Below are 26,684 nucleotides of genomic sequence, written 5' to 3'. Positions count from 1 at the left end.
AAGTAATCAACATAAGGGAATGTAGTCTTTTTTTTCACCCAACTTTGAGTCTAGATCCAAAGACATGGTGAAATGGTTTGTTGATTTCACGTTGAATTGACATTAGTTGACAACTCAACGAAATGTAAATGAAAACTAGACGTTGAACTGACGTCTGTGCCCAGTGGGTTACTTCCTCACAGAACCATCACTCTCAGGCGCCATCATACCATGGGATGAGAACGTGTGGACAAATGTGAGCTGTTCATCTTCCTTTAACAAATGAGTTTGAGCAGCAGAGAGATAATGTGTCTGGGCTCTGGGTGTTGCTGAAGCCAAGCCAAGCCAGGGACAGAGAGCCCTTATAGAGCATGTGCGGAGATTGATCATGAAACAGCACATTTGGAGAAACAATGTCTGGTCAGTGTCACATCACACAGGGAACCAGAAAGACACACTGTGCCAGTTTGAGGCTGTGCTACGCTGAGCACAGCCGAGCTGAACAGAGCTTAGCTGGGCTGAGTTGAGTTGAGCAGCTGCAAAATCCAGCTCTCATCAGAGGGTAAAGGAATAGATCTGCACTCACAAAAACCAAACCAGGCTGTGAGAAAGTGAGAAAGCTCTCCAAGAGCATCAGTACAACAGACATCCACGTGGTGCAACAGGTGTAGAAAAATTACATTAGGATATGCAACAAAATGTCTGGGAGAGATTCAGAGAACAGATACACACTCCCCCCATGTGAACACCTCCCTGGTGAGAACAGCCCAGCGGTGTTGGAAATAAGCATCAGGGAACAGCTGTGGCTTACTATGCTTCATTTGATAGCAATCTGAATAAACATTGAGCCAGCCTTGAAAAACGTCCTACATGGAATTACTTCCAAAAGAGACGATAGTGAGATTGGACTCAAATGTGATTATGCATTCAGTGCTGTTGCCTTTAGGTGCAGGATTGAGGCTTTGCAATCACATTTGTCCCTCTGTGTCACGATCGTCTAAAGGAGCGGACCAATACGCAGCGTTGCGAGTGAACATGATGACTTTAATGTTGAAATAACGACAAAACAAAACACGATCCGTAACGTCCTCAGTACATAGACTGAACATAGAACAATAACCCACAAAACAAAGGTGAAAACTGACAGTTTAAATATGGCTCCCAATCAGAGATAACGAGCCGACAGCTGACACTCGTTACCTCCGATTGGGAGTCATTGACTACAACATACAACACCTAGAAAAACAACCCACAGACCTGCAAACATAGAAATACACCCGACAGAACTACCAACATAGAAAAACACCCAAATCCCCAACAAAACAACATACACTCTAGCTCACATACAAAAGTCCTAGAGCCAGAGTGTCACAGTACCCCCCCCTAAAGGTGCGCACTCCGGGCGCACCAGCATCCGCTCTAGGGGAGGGTCTGGGTGGGCGTCTGTCCACGGTGGTGGCTCTGGCCCCGGTCGTGATCCCCACCCCACCACAGTCACAAACTGCTTAGTAGGCAGTACCGGACTAAGGGACAGCACCTGACTAAGGGGCAGCACCGGACTAAGTGGCAGCACCGGACTAAGGGGCAGCACCGGACCAAGGGGCAGCACCTGACTAAAGGGCAGCACCGGACTGAGGGGCAGATCCTGGCTGGCTGGCTCAGGCGGATCCTGGCTGGACGGCTCTGGCGGATCCTGGCTGGCGGAAGGCTCTGGCTGATCCTGTCTGGCAGAAGGCTCTGGCTGATCCTGTCTGGCAGAAGGCTCTGGCTGATCCTGTCTGGCAGAAGGCTCTGGCTGATCCTGTCTGGCAGAAGGCTCTGGCTGATCCTGTCTGGCAGAAGGCTCTGGCTGATCCTGTCTGGCAGAAGGCTCTGGCTGATCCTGTCTGGCAGAAGGCTCTGGCTGATCCTGTCTGGCGGAAGGCTCTGGCTGATCCTGTCTGGCGGAAGGCTCTGGCTGATCCTGTCTGGCGAAGGCTCTGGCTGATCCTGTCTGGCGGAAGGCTCTGGCTGATCCTGTCTGGCGGAAGGCTCTGACGGCGTTGGGCAGACGGGCAGTTCAGACCGGCGTTGGGCAGACGGACAGTTCAGGCCCCGTTGGGCAGACGGGCAGTTCAGACGGCGCTAGGCAGATGGACAGTTCAGGCCCCGTTGGGCAGACGGACAGTTCAGGCCCCGTTGGGCAGACGGCAGACTCTGGCCGTCTGAGGCGCATCGTAGGCCTGGTGCGTGGTGCCCGGAACAGGAGGCACCGGGCTGAGGACACGCATCTCAGGGCTAGTGCGGAGAGAAGCAACAGGGCTTGCTGGACCCTGGGAACGCACATGACGCCTAGTGCGGGGAGCCGGAACAGGGCATGCTGGACCCTGGGGACTCCCAAACGCCCTAGTGCGGGGAGCCGGAACAGGGCATGCTGGACCCTGGGGACTCACATACCGCCTAGTGCGGGAGCAGCAACAGGACGCACAGGACTCGGGGAACACACAGGAGGCTTGGTGCGTGGTGTAGGCACTGGTGGTACTGGGCTGGAGCGAGGACGTGGCGCCGGAAATACCCGGACCGTGCAGGCGTACTGGCTCCCTTGAGCACTGAGCCTGCCCAACCTTACCTGGTTGTATACTCCCCGTCGCCCGACCAGTACGGGAAGGAGGAATAACCCGCACACCGGCCCATGTGGGCGAACCGGGAACACCATGCTTAAGGCAGGTGCCATGTAAGCCGGCCCGAGGAGACGCCCTGGTGGCTTGATGCGTAGGGCCGGCTTCATGACCTCCGGCTCAATGCTCAACCTAGCCCGGCCGATACGTGGAGCTGGAATGTACCTTACCGGGCTATGCCTGCGTACAGGAGACACCATGCGCTCTACTGCGTAACACGGTGTCTGCCCGTACTCTCGCTCTCCACGGTCAGTCCAGGGAGTAGGCGCAGGTCTCCTACCTGACTTCGCCATACTCCCCTTCTAGCCCCCCAAGAAATTTTTGGGTAATCCTCTCGGGCTTCCATCCTTGCCTCCGTGCTGCCTCCTCATATCGCCTCCTCTCGGCTTTAGCTGCCTCCAGCTCTTCACGAGGAGGCGATATCTCAGTTGTGCCCAAGGACCCTTACCATCCAGTATCTCCTCCCATGTCCATGAATCCTTTATGGGTGGATATAAATCCTGTGTAGGTGGATCCTGTTGCCGCTTGACACGCTGCTTGGTCCTTTTATGGTGGGTTATTCTGTCACGATCGTCGGAAGGAGCGGACCAATACGCAGCGCGTGGAGTGAACATGATGACTTTATTTATAAAGCAACCACGAAAAAACAACAAATGACGATAATGAAGTCCTCAGTGACACAACTGAACTTGGAACAAAAACCCACAAACAAACAGTGAAACACAACAGTATATATATGGCTCCCAATCAGAGATAACGAGCCGACAGCTGACACTCGTTACCTCCGATTGGGAGTCATTGACCAATCACCACTAAACACAAACAAAATGAAACTCACCCAACCCCAACACCACCAAATGAGATACACCCTGGCTCTAACACACAGTCCTGGAGCCAGAGTGTGACACTCTGACTGTATCTTTCCTCTAAACATAGCCTGGATGTGTCTGTAGCTTCAGTGTGAGAGCCAAAGGGCACCTCTACAGCTCTTGTTCTGCCTCTGTGTGAAGCAGGCGGTGGCTCTCTCTCCCAGAGCTCAGAGCACAGCCTTGTTCAGAGCCATGCTCTCCTTTCACTGTGCTGTAGTCTGTTGAATGGAGAGGAGCACTGCAACACCTTATAACTGTGGCTAATAACTCAAACTGAGAACATAAAAACAGTAGACAGCTCCAGTCTCTGTGGCACTTCTGTTTTTAGTTTAAAACCTCCATAGCAAGCAAACCCGGGTTAAGCGAGCAGTGTGTCAAGAAGCAGTGAGGCTTGGCAGGGACGTGTTTCGGGGGACGCATGGCTCTCGACCTTCGCCTCTCCCGGGTCCGTACGGGAGTTGCAGCGATGGGACAAGACTGTAACATCCAATTGGTAATCACGAAAATTGGGGAGAAAAAGGGGTAAAAAAATAAAATATTTAAAAAAAAATCTAACTTTATTCCAGACGCAATATGATTTCTGATGTCAAAACAGATCATTTCCCAGCTAGCACATTCTGAGAACCATATATTTACTGAGTTCGGTAAAAATAAATAAAAAGACTACCCACTGTCTTAGTCTGAAGCAATGGAAAACAGGGTGCATATTCCATAATCATCCTATCTATCAAATGCTATCTTATCTCACTTAAGGACATCATCGGTAATCTTTGTGCAAACACACACACAGACCAAGCATCTACTCTACATCACTATAGTTAGTTATGGGAGACTGAGGTTTCATCATGTGCTGTAGACCACTACCTAACAATCCAACAGGAAGTTACTTCAGTATGAAATATTAAATCCTATTGATAAGTTAAAACAATTTGGTCACAAAGGCTGCGTTTACACAGGCAGCCCAATTCTGATATTTTTTCCACTAAGTGGTCTTTTGACCAATCAGTGTTGGTCAAAGTGCAGAAGCTACAGAAGTTAGTAAGTCAATAACACCACAGCTCCACCACTTCCCTTCCTACAGGTCCTAGCCTGTGGTCTAGCGGTACTGCTCCCGGCATCAGTCACATGTATACTGCTCCCCACGTCCACCCTTTTCAACACCACTTGCTTGTCTCCCTTCTGATTCCCAACCATCTAAACGAAGCTGCTGTGGGAACTGGGGAGTGAGTCAATAACACCACAGCTCCACCACTTCCTTCTCCACCTCACACCTCCGATCCCTTTTTCCACTTGCCTTGTTTGGAGAGGATCGTCTCTGAAGATGCCACTAATTGAGATGCTTCTTAGTGTTAATAATTGAAAACCCCATGAGAAGGTACTGACAAAACAGGCCTTGGTGCTTTGTTACCCTGATGGTAATAGAGGCACAGTACTCCCTGTATCTATTGTGAAAAGATAAAACTGGTCTCAGGGCAATTCATATTATTCTGTAGGTAAATATGTGACGCTCCATTTAGTATGATATATAACGTTATGTTAGGTTACATTATGAATGGAATAGCAATTCTACAATATCATATGAATTATAGGACATACAGTATCATGCATCTTACTCGGTCGTACAGTAGCATACGAATTGGATGATGTACCTTATCTTGGAGGATGTATAGTATTATACGTCTTTCTCTGCGACCAGGTTGCTTATTGCGCAGTAACAACAAAGGAGAATAATGGAATAATAATAATAATTTACATTGGCGGTTAGGGAACCTAGGATCATTTATGTAGCGTGTTAAGTGAAACGGGTTAAATTTAGAATAAGGGTTAGCTGAAATGCTACAGTTGTCACCGACCAGACTCGAACACGCAACTTTTATATTGCTAGAAGGTCAGTATTACACATATCCATCCTCCCCAACCAACCTCCCTACTTCAGTTTCTGTTTAAAGCAGAGATGGGCAACTTTGAAGGGGGTGGGGCCACCTTGCAAACAAAACATTCTCGCGGTCCTATTCTTGACAGTGGAGAAATTCCACACATTTTGTCATAGGGCGTAGAGAAAATACTGCAGTTTTAAAGCACGTTTGCTGCAATTCTAAACATTTTGCCATGGGGCAGAGAAAATATTTTCAAATTGTATAACAACTTTCATGCAATTCTACTCATTTTGCCATGGGACGGAGAGAAACGTGCAGTTTTAATAGGTCATTTCCTGTAATTCTGCACATTGTGCCATAGGGTGGAGAAAAATGTTTGCAATTTTATAACAGATTTCATGCAATTCTACTCCTTTTGCTGGCCGCTAGACTAATTTACCAATCTAAACAAATTTAGCTGACATGGGCTAATTGAGTGACTGTCAGTGACTGACATAAGAGAAAAACTGCTGATGCACAACCAAATTTCGAAATTGCACCTTGTGTATTCTACCATTCTAACTCACAACAGTAATTTGAGAGTGAGACCCCGACTGAGTTCCTTTTTGGGAAATTGATCCCATGAGGGCCGCAGTTGCCCATCCCTGGTCTAAATAAGGCGAGACCATTAGTAGGTGTCATTTGTCTTGAAGGTGCTCAGAAATACGCAAAATATGTTTCGTTTGGCTCTGAGGACAGGCTGTACCAGTGTATGATTGCAATGTCATCATCAACATTGTCATTATGAATCATCAGTCATGAGTCATAGGATTCTGTATACTGGATAGAAATTCTGCTCAAGGCCAGGGTATCACCAGCAGACACATGCACACACACACACACACACACACACACACACACACACACACACACACACACACACACACACACACCCCAACTACACATATGCACTCACACTGAATATGTGCACCCACTCAGAGTGCTACAGGGAGCACACAGCCTCCCAATCAAATTATGTATTCAATTTACATACAGATGAGATGAACATTTCAGTACCGGCCACTTCCTTTTTCCGTAATAAATGCAGATTGAAAGCGGTTGATTTAATCTAAACATCTCCCAAACACCTGCTTATCTATGGGGATGTTTTTTTGGTCCGAATGGAATGACAGAAATGTAAAATATTCACATTGAATCGATTAATGAGGAATGTATTGAGAAATGACAATCCGATTTACAGGTAACTGCCAAAATAATAGAAATGAGGGATACAAAGTATATTGAAAGCAGGTGCTTCCACACAAGTGTGGTTCCTAAGTTAATTAAGCAATTAACATCCCATCATGCTTAGGGTCATGCATAGAAATGCACAGTTGCTCATTATTTTGGCTACCATGGGTAGAAGATGTCACGTTCATTGAAGGACGGGACGGACCAAGGCGCAGCGTGATATGCATACATGTTTATTTTAACTTAATAAACACTCGACAAAACAATAAACGAAACGTGAAGTCCAAGGTAGCACACACAACATATCTTACACGGAACAAGATCCCACAACCCACTAGTGCCAATAGGCTGCCTAAGTATGATCCCCAATCAGAGACAACGAGCGACAGCTGCCTCTGATTGGGAACCACACCGGCCAACATAGATCTACACATAATAGAACTACAACATAGAATATACACTGCTCAAAAAAATAAAGGGAACACTTAAACAACACAATGTAACTCCAAGTCAATCACACTTCTGTGAAATCAAACTGTCCACTTAGGGAGCAACACTGATGGACAATAAATGTCACATGCTGTTGTGCAAATGGAATAGACAACAGGTGGAAATTATAGGCAATTAGCAAGACACCCCCAATAAAGAAGTGGTTCTGCAGGTGGTGACCACAGACCACTTCTCAGTTCCTATGCTTCCTGGCTGATGTTTTGGTCACTTTTGAATGCTGGCGGTGCTTTCACTCTAGTGGTAGCATGAGTCTACAACCCACACAAGTGGCTCAGGTAGTGCAGCTCATCCAGGATGGCACATCAATGCGAGCTGTGGCAAGAAGGTTTGCTGTGTCTGTCAGCGTAGTGTCCAGAGCATGGAGGCGCTACCAGGACACAGGCCAGTACATCAGGAGACGTGGAGGAGGCCGTAGGAGGGCAACAACCCAGCAGCAGGACCGCTACCTCCGCCTTTAGGCAAGGAGGAGCAGGAGGAGCACTGTCAGAGCCCTGCAAAATGACCTCCAGCAGGCCACAAATGTGCATGTGTCTGCTCAAACGGACAGAAACAGACTCCATGAGGGTGGTATGAGGGCCCGACGTCCACAGGTGGGGGTTGTGCTTACAGCCCAACACCGTGCAGGGACGTTTGGCATTTGCCAGAGAACACCAAGATTGGCAAATTCGCCACTGGCGCCCTGTGCTCTTCACAGATGAAAGCAGGTTCACACTGAGCACATGTGACAGACGTGACAGAGTCTGGAGACGCCGTGGAGAACGTTCTGCTGCCTGCAACATCCTCCAGCATGACCGGTTTGGTGGTGGGTCAGTCATGGTGTGGGGTGGCATTTCTTTGGGGGGCCGCACAGCCCTCCATGTGCTCGCCAGAGGTAGCCTGACTGCCATTAGGTACCGAGATGAGATCCTCAGACCCCTTGTGAGACCATATGCTGGTGCGGTTGGCCCTGGGTTCCTCCTAATGCAAGACAATCCTACACCTTATGTGGCTGGAGTGTGTCAGCAGTTCCTGCAAGAGGAAGGCATTGATGCTATGGACTGGCCCGCCCATTGGGGTGCCAGAGAAGCGAACAGTTTTGACTGGGCTGAGCGGGAACTATGCTTCCACAGAGGAAGGGGAGCCAGCAGGCCAGAGGTGGATGAACGCAATGCCCTCGTTTGGGTGTAGGGACTGATTAGAGCCCCGAAGGTACAGAGGTGCCGTTCCCCTCACTGCTCCATAGGCAAGCACCATGGTCTTGTAAGCGGATGCGAGCTTCAACTGGAAGCCAGTGGAGTGTGCGGAGGGAGGGGGTGACGTGAGAGAACTTGGGAAGGTTGAACACCAGACGGGCTCACGGCATTCTGGATGAGTTGTAGGGGTTTAATGGCACAGGCAGGGGAGGCCAGCCAACAGCGAGTTGCAGTAGTCCAGACGGGAGATGACAAGTGCCTGGATTAGGACCTGTGCCGCTTCCTGTGTAAGGCAGGGTCGTACTCTCCGAATGTTGTAGAGCATGAACCTGCAGGAGCGGGTCACCGCCTTGATGTTGGCGGAGAACGACAGGGTGTTGTCCAGGGTCACGCCTAGGCTCTTCGCACTCTGGGAGGAGGACACAGCGGAGTTGTCAACCGTGATGGCGAGATCATGGAACGGGCAGTCCTTCTCCCCGGGAGGAAGAGCAGCTCCGTCTTGCCAGGGTTCAGCTTGAGGTGGTGATCCGTCATCCATACTGATATGTCTGCCAGACATGCAGAGATGCGATTCGCCACCTGGTTATCAGAAGGGGGAAAGGAGACGATTAGTTGTGTATCGTCAGCGTAGCAATGATAGGAGAGGCCATGTGAGGATATGACAGAGCCAAGTGACTTGGTGTATAGGGAGAAAAGGAGAGGGCCTAGAACTGAGCCCTGGGGGACACCAGTGGTGAGAGCACGTGGTGCGGAGACAGCTTCTCGCCACGCCACTTGGTAGGAGCGACCGGTCAGGTAGGGACGCAATCCAGGAGTGAGCCGCGCCGGAGATGCCCAGCTCGGAGAGGGTGGAGAGGAGGATCTGATGGTTCACAGTATCAAAGGCAGCAGACAGGTCTAGAAGGACAAGAGCAGAGGAGAGAGAGTTAGCTTTAGCAGTGCGGAGAGCCTCCGTGACACAGAGAAGAGCAGTCTCAGTTGAATGACCAGTCCTGAAACCTGACTGGTTTGGATCAAGAAGGTAATTCTGAGAGAGATAGCAAGAGAGTTGGCTAAAGACGGCACGCTCAATAGTTTTGGAAAGAAAAGAAAAGAAGGGATACTGGTCTGTAGTTGTTGACATCAGTGGGATCGAGTGTTTGTTTTTTGAGAAGGGGAGCAACTCTCGCTCTCTTGAAGACGGAAGGGACATGGCCAGCGGTCAAGGATGAGTTGATCAGCGAGGTGAGGTAGGGGAGAAGGTCACCGGAGATGGTCTGGAGAAGAGAGGAGGGGATGGGGTCAGCGGGCAGGTTGTTGGGCGGCCTGCAGTCACAAGTCGCAGGATTTTATCTGGAGAGAGAGGAGAAAGAAGTCAAAGCATAGGGTAGGGCAGTGTGAGTAGGACCAGCAGTGTCATTAGACTTAACAAACGAGGATCGAATGTCGTCAACCTTCTTTTCAAAGTGGTTGACGAAGTCATCCACAGAGAGAGAGGAGGGGGGATTCAGTAGGGAGGAAAATGTGGCAAAGAGCTTCCTAGGGTTAGAGGCAGATGCTTGGAATTTAGAGTGGTAGAAAGTGGCCTTAGCAGCATAAACAGATGAAGAAAATGTAGAGAGGAGGGGAGTGAAAAGATGCCAGGTCGGCAGGGAGTTTAGTTTTCTTCCATTTCCGCTCCGCTGCCCGGAGCTCTGTTCTGTGAGCTCGCAATGAGTCATCAAGCCCACGGAGCTGGAGGGGAGGACCGAGCCGGCCGGGAGGATAGGGGACACAGAGAGTCAAAGGATGCAGAAAGGGAGGAGAGGAGGGTTGAGGAGGCAGAATCAGGAGATTGGAGGGAGAAGGATTGAGCAGAGGGAAGAGATGATAGGATGGAAGAGGAGAGAGTAGTGGGAGAGAGAGAGCGAAGGTTGCGGCGGCGCATTACCATCTGTGTAGGGGGCAGAGTGAGTAGTGTGGGAGGAGAGCGAGAGAGAAAAGGAAACAAAGTAGTGGTCAGAGACATGGAGGGGAGTTGCAGTGAGATTAGTAGAAGAGCAGCATCTAGTAAAGATGAGGTCAAGCGTATTGCCTGCCTCATGTCTCATGCCTGCCTCATGTCTCGCTCCATCCAACAACGCCAAGTTGCACCACACTGTCCAGGAGTTGGCGAATGCTTTAGTCCAGGTCTGGGAGGAGGTCCCTCAGGAGACCATCCGCCACCTCATCAGGAGCATGCCCAGGCGTTGTAGGGAGGTCATACAGGCACGTGGAGGCCACACACACTACTGAGCCTAATTTTGACTTGTTTTAAGGACATTACATCAAAGTTGGATCAGCCTGTAGTGTGGTTTTCCACTTTAACTTTGAGGGTGACTCCAAATCCAGACCTCCATGGGTTGATACATTTGATTTCCATTGATAATTTTTGTGTGATTTTGTTGTCAGCACATTCAACTATGTAAAGAAAAAAGTATTTAATAAGATTATTTCATTCATTCAGATCTAGGATGTGTTGTTTTAGTGTTCCTTAATTTTTTTGAGCAGTGTATATAACAAAGAATATACACACCCTGACTCAACCTATAAGAGTCCCCTGAGTCAGGGCGTGACAGTACCCCCCCAAAGGTGCGGACTCCGACCGCACAACATAAACATAACAGGGTAGGGGCCGGGTGGGCATTCCGCCTCGGAGGCGGATCCGGCTCGGGGAGTGACGACCTCTCACTCTCCGCCTCCCTGTTGCGCCCCTGGTCTGGTCTGGACCTCGGCACGCTACTTCCCCTCTCCTTCCTCCCTCCCACGATACGCCAGGCCCTGTCTGGACCCTGGTGTGGGAGACCCCGAACCTGGAGAGGGGCTGACGTCATGGTCTGGACTGGAGCCGCTGACCGGAGCTGGACTGGGCTCCGGTGGAGCTGACTGCTCTGGCTCCGGAGTGGAGCCGCTGACCAGAGCAGGACTGGACCCCGGTGGAGCGGACTGCTCTGGCTCCGGAGTGGCGCAGCTGACCGGAGCTGGATCAGGCACCGGTGGAGCGGACTGCTCTGGCTCCGGAGTGGAGCAGCTGACCGGAGCTGGATCAGGCACCGGTGGAGCAGACTTCTCTGGCTCTGGAGTGGAACAGCTGACCGGAACTAGATCAGGCACCGGTGGGGCGGACTGCTCTGTCTCCGGAGTGGAGCAGCTGACCGGTGCCGGACCAGGCACCGGTGGAACGGGCACGGGCCGTGCGGACTGGACAACGCACCACAGGCTTGGTGCGAGGGGCAGAACGGGCCGGACTGGCGGCGCGCACCACTGGCTGGTGCGAGGAGCAGGAACAGGCCGGGCCGGGCTGGCGACGCGCACCACTGGCTTGGTGCGAGGAGCAGGAGCAGGCCGGGCGGCGACCGCGCACCACTGGCTCGGTGCGGAGAGCAGGAACAGGCCGGGCCGGGCTGGCGACGCCGCACCACTGGCTTGGTGCGGGGAGCAGGAACGGGCCGGACCGGACTGGCGACACGCACCACTTGCTTGGTGCGAGGAGCAGGACTGGGTTCCTTTATTAACCCCCGCTCCTTCTGCTGCCTAACCAGCTCCTCTCGCCGTGCCTCTACACCTTCCTTCTCCCTTCTAGCCTCCTGTAGCGCCTCCCTCTGACCGAATACCTCCTGCTCCCTCTGTACCAATAGCCCCCGTAATCTGGTGGCCTCCTCTCCTAACCAGCAGATCCGCCCTATCGCGGCCTCCTGCTGCCTCGTCGTCCACACTGTGTGCCCCCCCCAAAAATGTTCTTGGGGTTGCCTCTCCACCCTGATCCCTTTCAGGGCCTCCATCTTTCTTGCCAGATCCTCTCTTATCTCCTGCCAAGTCCATCCTCTCTGCTCCTCCTCGGCACACTGCTTGGTCCAGGTCTGGTGGGATCTTCTGTCACGTTCGTTGAAGGACGGGACGGACCAAGGCGCAGCGTGATATGCATACATGTTTATTTTAACTTAATAAACACTCAACAAAACAATAAACGAAACGTGAAGTCCAAGGTAGCACACACAACATACCTTACACGGAACAAGATCCCACAACCCACTAGTGCTAATAGGCTGCCTAAGTATGATCCCCAATCAGAGACAACGAGCGACAGCTGCCTCTGATTGGGAACCACACCGCCCAACATAGATCTACACATAATAGAACTACAACATAGAATATATATAACAAAGAATATACACACCCTGACTCAACCTATAAGAGTCCCCTGAGTCAGGGCGTGACAGAAGAAGACATCTCAGTGACTTTGAAAGAGGGGTCTCAAATGCGCATAGTTGGTTTAAAGTGTGTGTGGGTGTGTGTGTGTGGGTGTGTGTGTGTCACAGGAGGTTGGTGGCATCTTAATTGGGGAGGACTGGCACGTGGTAATGGCTGGAGATTAATAAGTGGAAAGGTATCAACAACATCAAACACATGGTTTCCATGGTTTCCATTTGTTTGATGCCATTCCATTCGCTCCGTTCCAGCCATTAATATGAGCCGTCCTCCCCTCAGTAGCCTCCACTGGTGTGTGTGTGTGTGTGTGTGTGTGTGTGTGTGTGTGTGTGTGTGTGTGTTTGTCTGTCTGTCTGTCTGTCTGTCTGTCTGTCTGTCTGTCTGTCTGTCTGTCTGTCTGTCTGTCTGTCTGTCTGTCTGTGTGTGTGTGTGTGTGTGTGTGTGTGTCTCAGTCACCAGATCTCAACCCAACTGAACACTTAAGGGAGACTCTGGAGCGGTTTTCTCCCACCATCAACAAAACACCAACTTATGGAATTTCTTATGGAAGAATGGTATCGCATCCCTCCAATAGAGTTCAAGACACTTGTTGAATCTATGCCAAGGCTCATTGAAGCTGTTTTGGCGGCTCGTGGTGGCCCAACCCCCTATTAAGACACTATGTTGGTGTTTCCTTTATTTTGGCAGTTACCTGTGTTTCCCCACAGCGGTTTCAACCCAGATAGATAGAAAAGCAGTAATCTGCTTTATGTCCTCCTACTAAATGATGTCATTTGTTATCCTGCATGTAATTAATTAGCACTCTGGAACCCTGAAGCATCCCATTTGTCCAGTTTTGAAAATGACTTTCTCCATGATTATCATGCTGTTCCTCTGCACAGAGGTGGAGGGCTATCATCCAACCCGAGGAAGGTCTCTGCCTGGCATGTGTGTGGTGTGTTGCGTGTGTCTTGACTTATCATCAAGTCAACCCCTCTCTCTCTCTCCAGGCTGATTTGATCTGTGTGTGGTGGCTCACACCAAAGTACAATTGAAGGTCTTTCAGGTCAGCCCAATTTGTCACAATGTATGACAGGAGAGTCAAATTCTTTGACAGTTACGTAAAGGAATTTGAGTGATGCTTTTGGGTGGTAGCCATCTCTGTATTCCGGCGTTTGGCAGTGGATGTCTGAGGCTTTGGCATGGCAGCACATACTTATGTTCATTCCAACATTGAATAAGGCATCTATGTTTCTGGGCCTATAGATAGTAGCTTGAACATTGAAAGGACATTGGAGGAGAGTATGTCCTCTAAGGGCTGTGGTAACTGTGAGTACCGGACAGCTCTGCTCTGTATCTCTTAGCTGTGGATGACAATAACAGTGATGATGAAGATGAGGGAGGTTTCTCTCACACTCACCTGTGGATGATGCGTTTGCTGCGGAGATAACCCAGCGCCAGGGCGATCTCACAGATGTACAGCTTGACGGTGTTCTCTGAGAAGTGAACGTTCTGCTGGAGGTGATAGCGCAGGTCTCCTCCCAGCAACAGGTCCACTACCATGAACATGTCCTCCTCATCTTGGAATGAGTACCTACAGGAGAGGAGGGGGAGGGGGGTAGGAGGAGGGGGGAGGGGCGGGAGGTGGTGGAGGGCATGGATAAAAGAAGAGGTGGAGGAGGAGGTGGAGGAGGAGGTTGTGGAGGAGGAGATGGTGGAGAAGTAAGAGGAGGAGGAAGAGGAAGAGGAGGAGGAGGGGGAGGAGGAGGAGGAGGAGGAGGTGAAAGAGGAAAGAATAAGAAAAATGTCAGCCTATGACATACCATTATATCTATTCAACACAATTACCTTGGTTGCCAATATACAAGAGGTGAACGAGCTCTATTCGCATTCAGTGTAAGACTTGTAATGAAAGCGGAGAGTGAAATTATCTCAGTCAACCATCCCAAAGGCCTTCACAGGCAGAGTTACAATATTTACGATTGTTTGGTGCAAAGGCCAGCAAAATAATAGCCCCTTATGAAACCAACGGTGCCGGCGAGCTCACAAGACTCATTATTCTAGGCCCAAATTAATTCCCAGAAAAGGCATTTCATTAGTGGCTAGTGATGGAAACACCACTTCAACACACTCTGGTTGGACCATTCCATCGAAAGTAAAAGGCCTGTCAGGTGTGTGCAGTCTGAGCACATCCATCCATCCATCCACCCATCCATCCATCCATCCATCCATCCATCCATCCATCCATCCATCCATCCATCCATCCATCCATCCATCCATCCATCCATCCATCCATCCATCCAGCCATCCATCCATCCATCCATCCATCCATCCATCCATCCATCCATCCATCCATCCATCCATCCACCCACCCACCCACCCACCCACCCACCCACCCATCCATCCATCCATCCATCCACCCACCCACCCACCCACCCACCCATCCATCCATCCATCCATCCATCCATCCATCTACCCATCCACCCATCTATTCATCCTTCCACTCACCCACCCACTCACCCATCCACCCACTCATCAATCAATCAAGAGCTCCATCCATCTCGCAATCAAGCAGCGGAGTGCTACAGCAGGCCTGCCACATCAGCACCTAGCCCATTCCACTCCCATTTGAGAAGCCATTCCACTATTCTCCATTGATGTTACATGACAGGAGAACCACTGGGATCTGTACTTTCTAATGAGTCTATGGCATTGTAAAATAATTGGTGCGAAAACTATTTAACTCAAGCCTTCCGTTGATTGCCTAGCCTTGAGCATTCCTCCAAGAAAATCTAAACAGACCAGACGGAACTTTACGATATTTTATTCGTCACATGCTTCGTAAACATCAGGTGTGGACTAACATTGAAATGCTTACTTACATCCCAACAATGCAGAGAGAAAGAAAATAGAGAAATAATAGAAAAGCAAAACACGTAATAATAAAAGTAATAATAAATACACAATGAGTAATGATAACTTGGCTACATACAAGAGGTACCAGTACCGAGTCGATGTGCAGGGGTATGAGGTAATTGAGGTAGATATATACATATAACTAGGAATAAAGTGACAGACAGTAAACAGTAGTAGCAGCGTATGTGAGGAGTCAAAAAGGTTTGTGCACAAAGGGTCAATGCAGATAGTCCGGGTAGCTATTATTGTTAACTATTTAGCAAACTATTTAACAGTCTCATGGCTTGGGGGTAGAAGCTGTTCAGGGTCCTGTTTGTTCCAGACTTGGTGTATCGGTACCACTTGCCATGCGGTAGCAGAGAGAACAGTCTATGACTTGGGTGGCTGGAGGTTTTGACAATTTTTCGGGCCTTACTCTGACACCGCCTGGTATAGAGGTCCTGGATGGCAGGGAGCTCGGCCCTTGAAGCTCTCGACCCACTCCACTTCAGCCCGGTCGATGTGAATGGGGCCGTGCTTAGCCCTCCGTTTCCTGTAGTCCATGATCAACTCCTTTGTCTTGCTGACGTTGAGGGAGGGGTTGTTGTCCTGGTACCACAATGCCAGGTCTCTGACCTCCTCCTTATAGGCTGTTTATCATATATCCTGATGTCTAGTCACCTTACTCTACACATATCTACTTCTATCGCTCCAATATCCCTGCACATTGTGTAAATATGGTACTGGAACTGACTGACCCTGTATATATATGACTACTTATTTTTCATGTTCTTCTTATTTCATATTTTTATATTTTGTGTGTTTTTATTCTACCTTATGTTATTTTTAGTATTACATTGTTATTGATTACTGCATTGTTGGTTTTAGAGCTTGCCAGAAAGGCATTTCACTGTACTTGTGGGCGTGACATTAAAACTCGAAACTTGAAACTCATCGTCATCGGTGATCAGGTCTACCACCGTCGTGTCATCGGCAAACTTAATGATGGTGTCGGAGTTGTGTGCGGCCATGCAGTCGTGGGTGAACAAGGAGTACAGGAGGTGACTAAGCACTCACCCTTGAGAGGCCCCTGCGTGGCGGGTGTGTTGTTGCCTACCCTCACTACCAAAAGGCTCTGAGTTCAGTGCATTCATTTACGTCAGCAATCCATACATTCTACCTGTTACCTGTCACTTGAAACTAAAGGTGTATTAGTGCTTCTATGCCTTTGATTTCTCCATGAATAAGACCAATCATGGGCTGGCATTCAACTAAACAGTGGTAAGGTTGTCTGCGGACGACCTTCCTCCCCCAAGGCCACACTTCAATTAATGGGAGGCGGTGCTTTATCCTGTGAATGGGGATTGATTGAACAGACTCCAGTGTGTCTACATACGGCTCAGTTGACGCTGACACCACTTGAAGCATAATTGACTTTAGGGCCGTAGAGGGTATCTGTGAACACCCCCCAGCCCACTGTTAGTGCAGGATGGAAGGGGGTTTGCTGCAGTTGGAGGACAACATGTCAATGACTTCAGGACCAGAGAGGGTATCTGTGAAGCACCTAGCCAACCCTTAGTGCAGGATGGAGGGGGGCCTTGCTTCCGTCAGAAGAACGCCATGTCAATGACTTCAGAGCCAGAGAGGGTATCTGTAAATAACAAAACTTCCCACCCTAATTGATTTGATTTGATTTATGTGCAGCACGGAGGGGGGCTTGCTTCCTTCCGAGAAAAGTCACGTCCCTGTCCTCTCCTCAGAGGCTCAGGTAGAATGACATTGACGGTGTCTGGTCTGTCATAGTTTTGTATAGACATTACAGAGCTGCAGAGTGGCTGTCTAACATCATTCCCACAGGGGGCACCGCTATAGTGTATTTCTCCTCTAAGATGCATAGATTTTTAAAAGAAAGGCTCTGCGATCAGCCAGCAAAGCCTCAGTGCCTTGTGGGTAAGGAAGGGTTGTAAATTCAGCAGAGAGCATCGGGGGAAATCTGCACAACAGAGCAGATTAATGGCCGCCTCTCCTGACAAACATATTTTTAGAAATGAGAGGAGGAAAGAAGGTGCCGTCCACTAACCAGTGTATGATGTGTCTGAATGGCTTGGAGAGTCCTGTGCCCCATATATCACACAGACAGACAGAGGAGAATAACTTAGGCCCAAAGACAACGGTGTCACGGTGACGCCAAAGTCTCCCAGCTGGGGTGGGGCCTCTGCAAATCTGCAGCCTTTAAAACTTAAAGAGATCCATTGTGAGATGTTAAAGTACTTCTGAAGAGACAGTCTGGCATGTTAGGGAGCTAGGGGATAGTTTCACTGAGCCACCGAGGGAAGCCGAAGCACCTGAGATGAGATCATCACATTAACATCACATATACTCTCTCTAACTGACAGCTTCTCATACGACTCCACAGGTCTTCCCATGGGTGACTGTAGGCAAGAGTGGACTAGTTCAACATGTTGGACAAAGGTCTGAGAATGCCCCTGTCCTGCTAAAGAATCAAAGCCAATAATCACATGGATATTTCAAATTACCTGCAGAGAAGCTGACTATGATGGAACCAGAGAAGTGATTGCCACACATTCTGAGGACTTCTCTTTGGAGTGAGTAAGATGTGTTTATAAGGTGCTGCCAGTCAGATCTAAAGATCTATACTCCCGAGTGGCGCAGTGGTCTAAGGCACTGCATCGCAGTGCGAGCTGTGCCACTAGAGATCCTGGTTCGAATCCAGTCTCTGTTGCGACCGGGAGACCCATGGGGCGGAGCACAATTGGTCCAGGTTGGTAGAGTATGGTGTTTGCAACGCCAGGGTTGTGGGTTCGATTCCCACAGAGGGCCAGTATGAAAAATAAAAAAGAATGTATGCACTCACTAACTGTAAGTCGCTCTGGATAAGAGCGTAAATGTAGCCCCTCTCTGTAGTGCAGTGCTTTCTCTCTCTCTCTCTGTGAGCTGAGTGGAGCTCTTTCTGATGCTGAGTAGATACCTCCGGTCTCAGTGTAGTATCCTAAAGTGAGAGCGTCTGGTAGTTGTCACAATAACTTACCCAAGGAGAGGGACATTAATTGCCCTGTTTTTTTCTGCAGGACAAATAGCTGGTTATTTTCCTTTATATTGTGGGAACGTATGGGGGAGAAAAGTAATGGTTTTTCTTTCGTAGTGACGTGACCCAGCCAGCCTCCCCACCTAGAGCCAATCAGAATATTCATGAAGGAACGGGTTGGTTTAGCAATAGCAGCCTGTAGTAGGAGGGAGGGCTACAGGGAATTGATAGTGCACACAGAGTCCTTACTGGAGAAAGCTTAATCTAGTAGATATTCTGCTTCTTCTGCTTCAGTGATGGTTTGTTGTTCTTGCTCCCACAGCACACTACATCAAAGTGGGAAGCTCATGAAACCTAAGCAGTATAGGATCTGATGGGGGGGGCGGGGGTATTCTGTCCTCTAAGCAAACACATGCTGTAAGTTCACGATAACCACCTTTCACTCTTGAACACACATGCACACACACACTCACACCCACACACACACACACCCTCTCCAATACCAAATAACAATCACTATCTCAAGCCCTAGCTGTCTGTGGTTACTGAACAGTGTCGGGGTTATACTCTGAACCTGTTTACTCAGTAAAACACATCTCCATCCCAATTAGACTAAAATAGTCTGGGCTCATCTGAGATCTGGTAATGGCATTTCGCTTCAGGGTCATTCACTAACGATCAACTAGTTGGAGAAAAACAAATTCTGCCCCCGACTCTCACACCATGCATGCCACAGAACTCAAGTGTTTTTGAATATGTATGAGTACGTTTCTGCAATGGCCATCTGCCATCTTGGCCTCAATAAATTACAATAAGCAATCACCACATAGCCTACTGTAGAAATAAGACTATAGCGTCTTAATGAGCCATACAAGTGGCAGTGCAAACGTAAGTTTACATGAGTGACAAGTAACTGTGTCTGCAGCATAGTATGATGTATAGATACAAATATATCGATATTGATGCATACAGATGTAGGACCTTAATTTGAGATAGTTTGCTACAGCAGGAAAATAATCCTGCAGCAACAGGAATTGTGAATTATTATGTGGATGATAATAATGGACATTTTGTAGGGGTTTATACAATTACAGCCAGAATACAAATATCCTGAAAGCCAATTTTCTCTTGTAAGCGGTTTAGGATTCAATATTTCTGACAGTGATATTTGATGTGATTACGTTTCGGCAAGGACTCGCCCAGACCTGGATGGCAGTAAATAAGTGGCCATTAGACATGGGAAAAGAATTACGTACAGAACGAGAGAGAGAGTGAGAGAGAGAGAGAGAGAGAGAGAGAGAGAGAGAGAGAGAGAGAGAGAGAGAGAGAGAGAGAGAGAGAGAGAGCGAGCTTGGGCAGCCAATTAGTAAATTACATTGAAACATTGAAATGTTTCCATTAGAATTCCAGTACATGAGGCAACCATTTTGTTATTTGGCAGGAATGTCTTGAAAAGGGGGAAAAACATGAGAATGCATTTTTGGAGTCATTTAGCATCCCCATCAGGCACTCACTGCCACCTGGTTATTATCTTCAACCAGCCTGGGATTCTGATGAGTTTTCTTGGCATGGATGCTCCCTTCCCAGGTCAGTTTATTCTGCCTCACATGCAGTTCGACGTGACCAGAAAATGCCCTTCATGCCAATTTAGGACCAGAACATCTCACAGTAAGCTATTTGAGAAGTGGAATCACCTACAGAGAAATGTAATGGACTTTGGACCAGAGGGCTCTAATTAATTTGATAACGCATATACAGTAGGTGCAGATATTGGTTTCTTTATTGAAAAGGTAGCCCATAATGCACAACATGATTTCTATTCTGTTACAGGAATTGTTTTATAATTTATCTTTAATTGATTAACATGTTGCATCTATAATTGCCCCAAATCCAATTAATAAGTTCCAAGGCCATTACACTCTAGCTTACAATGTAGTGTACATACTTTGACAGAAAATATACTTTGACAGAAAATACATGCCTTGAATCAATAACAGGAATTAATGGCTTATGGCTCTGCTCAACTTAAAGTCAACACATACCACCGTGCTGATTGAAATACCGGAACAACTTCAGGTACAAAAATCGATCATTCACTTACAAAGTCACAGGCACACGCACAACGCATCCACACCCACTTACACACAACCAGAACTAAAGCCTTCTCAGAAGTAGCTGACTAAAGCCTGGCTCTGCAGAACAGATGACTGACAGTTCCTATCAGCCAGAGGCTAATGCTCCCTCAGCTGCTGTCGACCGTCAGCCCGTGGGGTGAAATTACACCCCAGCCTGGCCCTTTAGGAGGCACAAGGTGTGAGGCATCATGGTCACGCCACTGCCTTCTGCCTTAACACGCTTCACCTGCAGATCACTGAGCTGCCTCCCCCTCAGCCAAAACATCCCAGTACTGTAACCTTCCACTAACTGACGTGAGAACCTGCCAGAAGTATGACTAGTGTCCTGTAACATAACGTGGTGTTTACATAAAACAAGGTAATGTGTGGACAGTGCTGTTACAGTGCATGCAGAAAGTATTCAGACCCCTTGACTTTTTCCAAATTTTGTTACGTTACAGCCTTATTCTAAAATTGATTAAATAAAAAATGTTCCTTGAGCTGTTTTTACAACTTGATTGGAGTCCACCTGTGGTAAATTCAATTGATTGGACATCATTTGGAAAGGCACACACCTGTCTATATAAGGTCCCACAGTTGACAGTGCGTGACAGAGCAAAAACCAAGCCACGAGGTCAAAGGAATTGTCCGTAGACAGGACTGTGTCGAGGTACAGATCTGGGGGAAGGGCACCAAAACGTTTCTGCAGCATTGAAGGCACCCAATAAAACAGTGGCCTCCATCATTCTTAAATGGAAGAAGTTTGGAACCACCAAAACTCTTCCTAGAGCTGGCCGCCCAGCCAAACTGAGCAATTGGGGAAGAAGGGCCTTAGTCAGGGAGGTGACCAAGAACCCAATGGTCACTCTGACAGAGCTCTAGAGTTCTTCTGTGGAGATGGGAGAAACTTCCAGAAGGACAACCATATCTGCAGCACTCTACCAATTAGGCCTTTATGGTAGAGTGGCCAGATGGAAGCCACTCCTCAGTAAAAGGCACATGACAGCCTGCTTGGAGTTTGCCAAAAGGCACCTAAAGACTCTCAGACCATGAGAAACAAGATTATCTGGTTTTATGTAACCAAGATTGAACTCTTTGGCCTGTGCCCAGTGGGAAACATGGAATGTATGGCAGTAAGACTAATAATAGGCTTGTTTACTCTATGCAGGTGACCTTCCTGGTTAAGTAAAGGACAAAGAGTGGAGAACCATGTTTGATGCATTATGACGACAAAAAAAAAGAAGCATGTTGAATATAAGAAGCAAGACACTTCACTACTTCACTGATGCCAATGAGCATTCTTGGCCACGCACTTCATTCACTTCAACGCGTTGTTCATCTTCATTGTGGATTCAATGAAGGAGTTCCTGACTTGTGATGCTCGCCACAGGATGTGCAGTGCAGTGAGAAAGAAAATTCACCTTCAATAACAACATCTCTTCCATCAGTGTCTCTGCTCCAGACAGTTTCTGTGACTGCAACAGCTCAGGAGTTCGCCCAGCCCAGCCAGCTTAATAATAATAACAATATATGCCATTTAGCAGACAATTTTATCCAAAGTGACTTACAGTCATGCAGGCTTACATTTTATGGGTGGCCCAGTAATCGAACCCACAATCTTGGTGTTATAGGCGCCATTCTCTACCAACTGAGCCATACAAAACCACAAAAGCCCTGTATGTCTCTACGAAGGCTACTTCTGTGTCATCCATAGTAAAAATACATGCTGGTCTTGGCAAAGTTTACTGGCTGAAATTGCTGACCAATCAGTCTGTTACCAACCCTTAGTAAACTTTTGGAAAAAATAGTGTTTGACCAGATACAATGCTATTTTACAGTAAACAAATTGACAACAGACTTTCAGCACGCTTATAGGGAAGGACATTCAACAAGCACAGCACTTACACAAATGACTTATGATTGGCTGAGAGAAATTGATGATAAAAAGATTGTGGGGGCTGTTTTGTTAGACTTCAGTGCGACTTTTGACATTATCGATCATAGTCTGCTGCTGTAAAAACGTATGTGTTATGGCTTTACACCCCCTGGTCCTCTGTAGCTCAGCTGGTAGAGCACGGCGCTTGTAACGCCAAGGTAGTGGGTTCGATCCCCGGGACCACCCATAGACAAAAAAATGTATGCACGCATGACTGTAAGTCGCTTTGGATAAAAGCGTCTGCTAAATGGCATATTATATTATTATTATTATTATATTGTGGATAAAGAGTTCCTTGTCTAACAGAACACAGAGGGTGTTCTTTAATGGAAGCCTCTCCAACATAATCCAGGTAGAATCAGGAATTCCCCAGGGCAGCTGTCTAGGCCCCTTACTTTTTTCAATCTTTACTAACAACATGCCACTAGCTTTGAGTTAAGCCAGTGTGTCTATGTATGCGGATGACTTAACACTATACACGTCAGCTACTACAGCGACTGAAATGACTGCAACACATAACAAAGAGCTGCAGTTAGTTTCAGAATGGGTGGCAAGGAATATGTTAGTCCTAAATATTTCAAAAACTAAAAGCATTTTATTTGGGACAAATCATTCACTAAACCCTAAACCTCAACTAAATCTTGTAATGAATAATGTGGAAATTGAGCAAGTTGATGTGACTAAACCACTTGGAGTAACCCTGGATTGTAAACTGTGATGGTCAAAACATATTGATACAACAGTAGCTAAGATGGGGAGAAGTCTGTCCATATTAAAGCGCAGCTCTGCCTTCTTAACAACACTATCAACAAGGCAGGACCTACAGGCCCTAGTTTTGTCGCACCTGGACTACTGTTCAGTCGTGTGGTCAGGTGCCACAAAGAGATGATATGATATGCATATCAATCTCTCATGGCTCAAAGTGGAGGAGAGATTGACTTCATCACTCCTTGTTTTTGCAAGAAGTGTTGACAAGCTGAATGCACCGAGCTGTCTGTTTAAACTACTAGCACACAGCTCGGACACCCATGCTTACCCCACAAGACATGCCAACAGAGGTCTCTTCACAATCTCCAAGTCCAGAACAGACTATGGGAGGAGCACAGTACTACATGGAGCCATGACTACGTGGAACTCTATTCCACATCAGGTAACTGATGCAAGCAGTAGAATCAGATTTAAAAAACAGATAAAAAAACATCTTATGGAACAGCGGGGACTGTGAACAGACACACACACACAGTTACAGACACACGCACACACACGCTAGCATGCACTCTACATTGACATTGACATGTACATTGTAATAATGTTATATGATGTACTGTTTTATCTTTTGTTTTATGTGTAATGTAAGTGCCTTAATGTGTTTGGACCCCAGGAAGAGTAGCTGCTGCTTTGGCAGGAACTAATGGGGATCCCTAAAAAATACACATACCGAGGCTGGCCCCTCTCTCTCTCTCTCTCTCTCTCTCTCTCTCTCTCTCTCTCTCTCTCTCTCTCTCTCTCTCTTTCTCTCTCTCTCGCTCTCTCTGTCTCTGTGTCAGTCAGTGTCTACTTCTCACCTTGACACAGCGTGAGGATTGCTGGGTGGGGCCCATAGGGTTCTGGTCAAAAGTAGCGCATTATGTAGGGAATAGGGTGCCATTTGGGACGCAGGATGTCTGTAACAGGGCACTGCCAGAAAGGGCTCCCCTTACAAATTGGCAGTAAGTGCCACAAGGGCACATCAATACAGCGTCAGTACCACAGTCTTAGTACTGTCTTGGTGTAGTAGTTGTGGTAGACCTGGTACTCCTTATTGGAGAATAGACTTCTATCCATTCTCTGTGGAATAAAATACATGACTACAGGACTACAGACATGACTGAAGACAGGACCACAGGCAGGACTACAGGACTACAGACATGACTACAGGACTACAGACAGAACTACAGACAGGACCACATGCAGGACTACAGGAATACAGGACTACAGACAGGACTACAGAACTACAGACATGAATACAGACAGGACTAAAGGACTACAAAAAGGACTACAGACAGGACTACATGAAGGACAACATGACTACAGACAGGATGACAGGACGACAGACAGGACTGCAGACAGGACTGTAGACAGGTCTACAGGACCACAGACAGGACTACAGACAGAGAGTAGACAGGGCTACAGGACCACAGACAGGGCTACATGACTACAGACAGGACGACATGATGACAGACAGTACTGCAGACAGGACTATAGACAGGTCTACAGGACCACAGACAGGACTACATGACTACAGACATGACTACAGACAGGACTACAGACAGTACTACAGACAGAACTACAGGACTACATACAAGACTACAGACATACAATTGACAGGACTACAGACATGACTAAAGACAGGAATACAGGACTACAAGACTACAGACAGGACTTCAAGACTACAGACAGACAGTAGACAGGACTACATGACTACAGTATTACAGACAGGACTACATGACTTCAGACAGGACCACAGACAGGACTACAGGACTACAGGTAGGACTACATGACTACAGACAGGACTACAGAACTACAAACAGGACTACAAACAGGAATACAGGACTATAGGACTACAGACAGGAATACAGACAGGACTACAAGACTACACACATGACTACAGGAGTACAGACAGAGAGTAGACAGGACTACAGGACTATAGACAGGACAGGACTACAATTTTCAAGTTTCATTAGTCGTATGTACGGGATACACATGGCATACCTCGTCCAACAAAATGCTTACTTGCAGGTTCCTCCTCGACAATGCAACAACAATAAGAAATAATAAAATATAAGAATACGAACATAAAGTAAATGGCTCAGTAGAATATAATAAACATTTCAGCATAAGTATAGGAAAATATTGCATGAACATTCTTAGCAAACAAAGTAATAATGCAAAAATAGTCGAGCAGGAACCGGCAAGACGTGCACCCTCCTCAGCACCCAGACAGACCGCAGACAGGACTACATCCAGGACTACATCCAGGACTACATCCAGGACTACATCCAGGACTACAGTTCCAAAACTGAGAGGATGAACAATACACATTTTATGGGATGTTACATAGTTCACGTGGCTCAGGGAAGGTTGTGTTTGGATGATGAATGTTGTGTCTGTGGACAGTGTGCTAAAATGATGCATAAGACTACAGACAGACAGAGGCAGGACTACAGACAGGACTACAGGGCTACAGACAGAGAGTAGACAGGACTTTAGGGCTACAGGACTACAGACAGGACTACAGGACTACAGACAGAGAGTAGACAGGACTACAGGGCTACAGGACTACAGACAGGACTACAGGACTACAGACAGAGAGTAGACAGGACTACAGAAAGGGCTACACGACTACTTTCTCATGCACGCACGCACCAGATGACACATTCATAGATTTCTAATTGCTCTGTCATTCAGGAGACGAGTCTTTGTTGTTGCTATGCTGAGTGGCTGGCACATACAAACACCTTATCTAAGAGCCAGTGACAACTGCAGTAACTGCAGGGAGGGGGTCAGGGCAGGAGGAGAGGGGGAAAGGAGGAGAGGGGGGAGGCTGGCTGTCGTGTCGCCTGATTGCTCTGCGAGTACAGCAGGAAATCTCCCACACTATGACATGACCTTGAGCTCTTCACTCAGGACAATCATAACTTGACCAACTGGGCAGCTGAGTTGACCTAAGAACACCTTACAGGGAAATCTTCCACTAAAGACCCTGCCAAAAGCATTACCTTCTTCCTGCCTGTTTTTTCTATTGGATTTCTTGTCCCACACAGCAAGCATCGTTCGTTTGTCAGACGTCTCCGTTCTTCTACTACGGGCCCCTCCGCTGGACGTTTCTGTTTATTATCCTCCAAATAGTAATTAAAAGATTCAGCCATAGATAGTGAGTCCCTGCCAGCTGCCGATGCTGCCTGCAATAATGAAGAGATTTCCAGGCAGAGAAGAGAGAGAAAGAGATAGAGCGAGAGAGAGGGGCAGAAAATACCTGGAGATCTTCAATGTCAAATTAGGAACGAGTCTAAACTATTTCACATTATTGTTAACAGCAAACTCCCAAATAACAGTGTCTGTGTTTTTACGACAGGGCGAGCCAAAAATATCAGAGTCATCTGAAGCATTTACCTCAGCTTGGAAATCTAAGGGAGGAACACTTTTACAAAATTAGATTAGCAGCCATTCGAGGC

General features: G+C 47.8%; 1 protein-coding gene across 1 annotated transcript in view; it reads right to left on the bottom strand.

Moving 5' to 3' along the window:
• Positions 1–26,684, bottom strand: part of stk32a (serine/threonine kinase 32A) — a 98,177-nt gene that overhangs the window by 61,938 nt on the left and 9,555 nt on the right. Inside the window, exon 5 of the mRNA XM_041893616.2 lies at positions 13,900–14,073. Coding sequence (XP_041749550.1) covers positions 13,900–14,073 — 174 coding nt within the window. The remainder of the gene's footprint in view (positions 1–13,899; positions 14,074–26,684) is intronic.

The sequence above is a fragment of the Coregonus clupeaformis genome, chromosome 13 (genome assembly GCF_020615455.1).
Source record: "Coregonus clupeaformis isolate EN_2021a chromosome 13, ASM2061545v1, whole genome shotgun sequence".
Classification (NCBI taxonomy): domain Eukaryota; kingdom Metazoa; phylum Chordata; class Actinopteri; order Salmoniformes; family Salmonidae; genus Coregonus; species Coregonus clupeaformis.
This window is presented reverse-complemented; position numbering and strand designations above follow the sequence as displayed.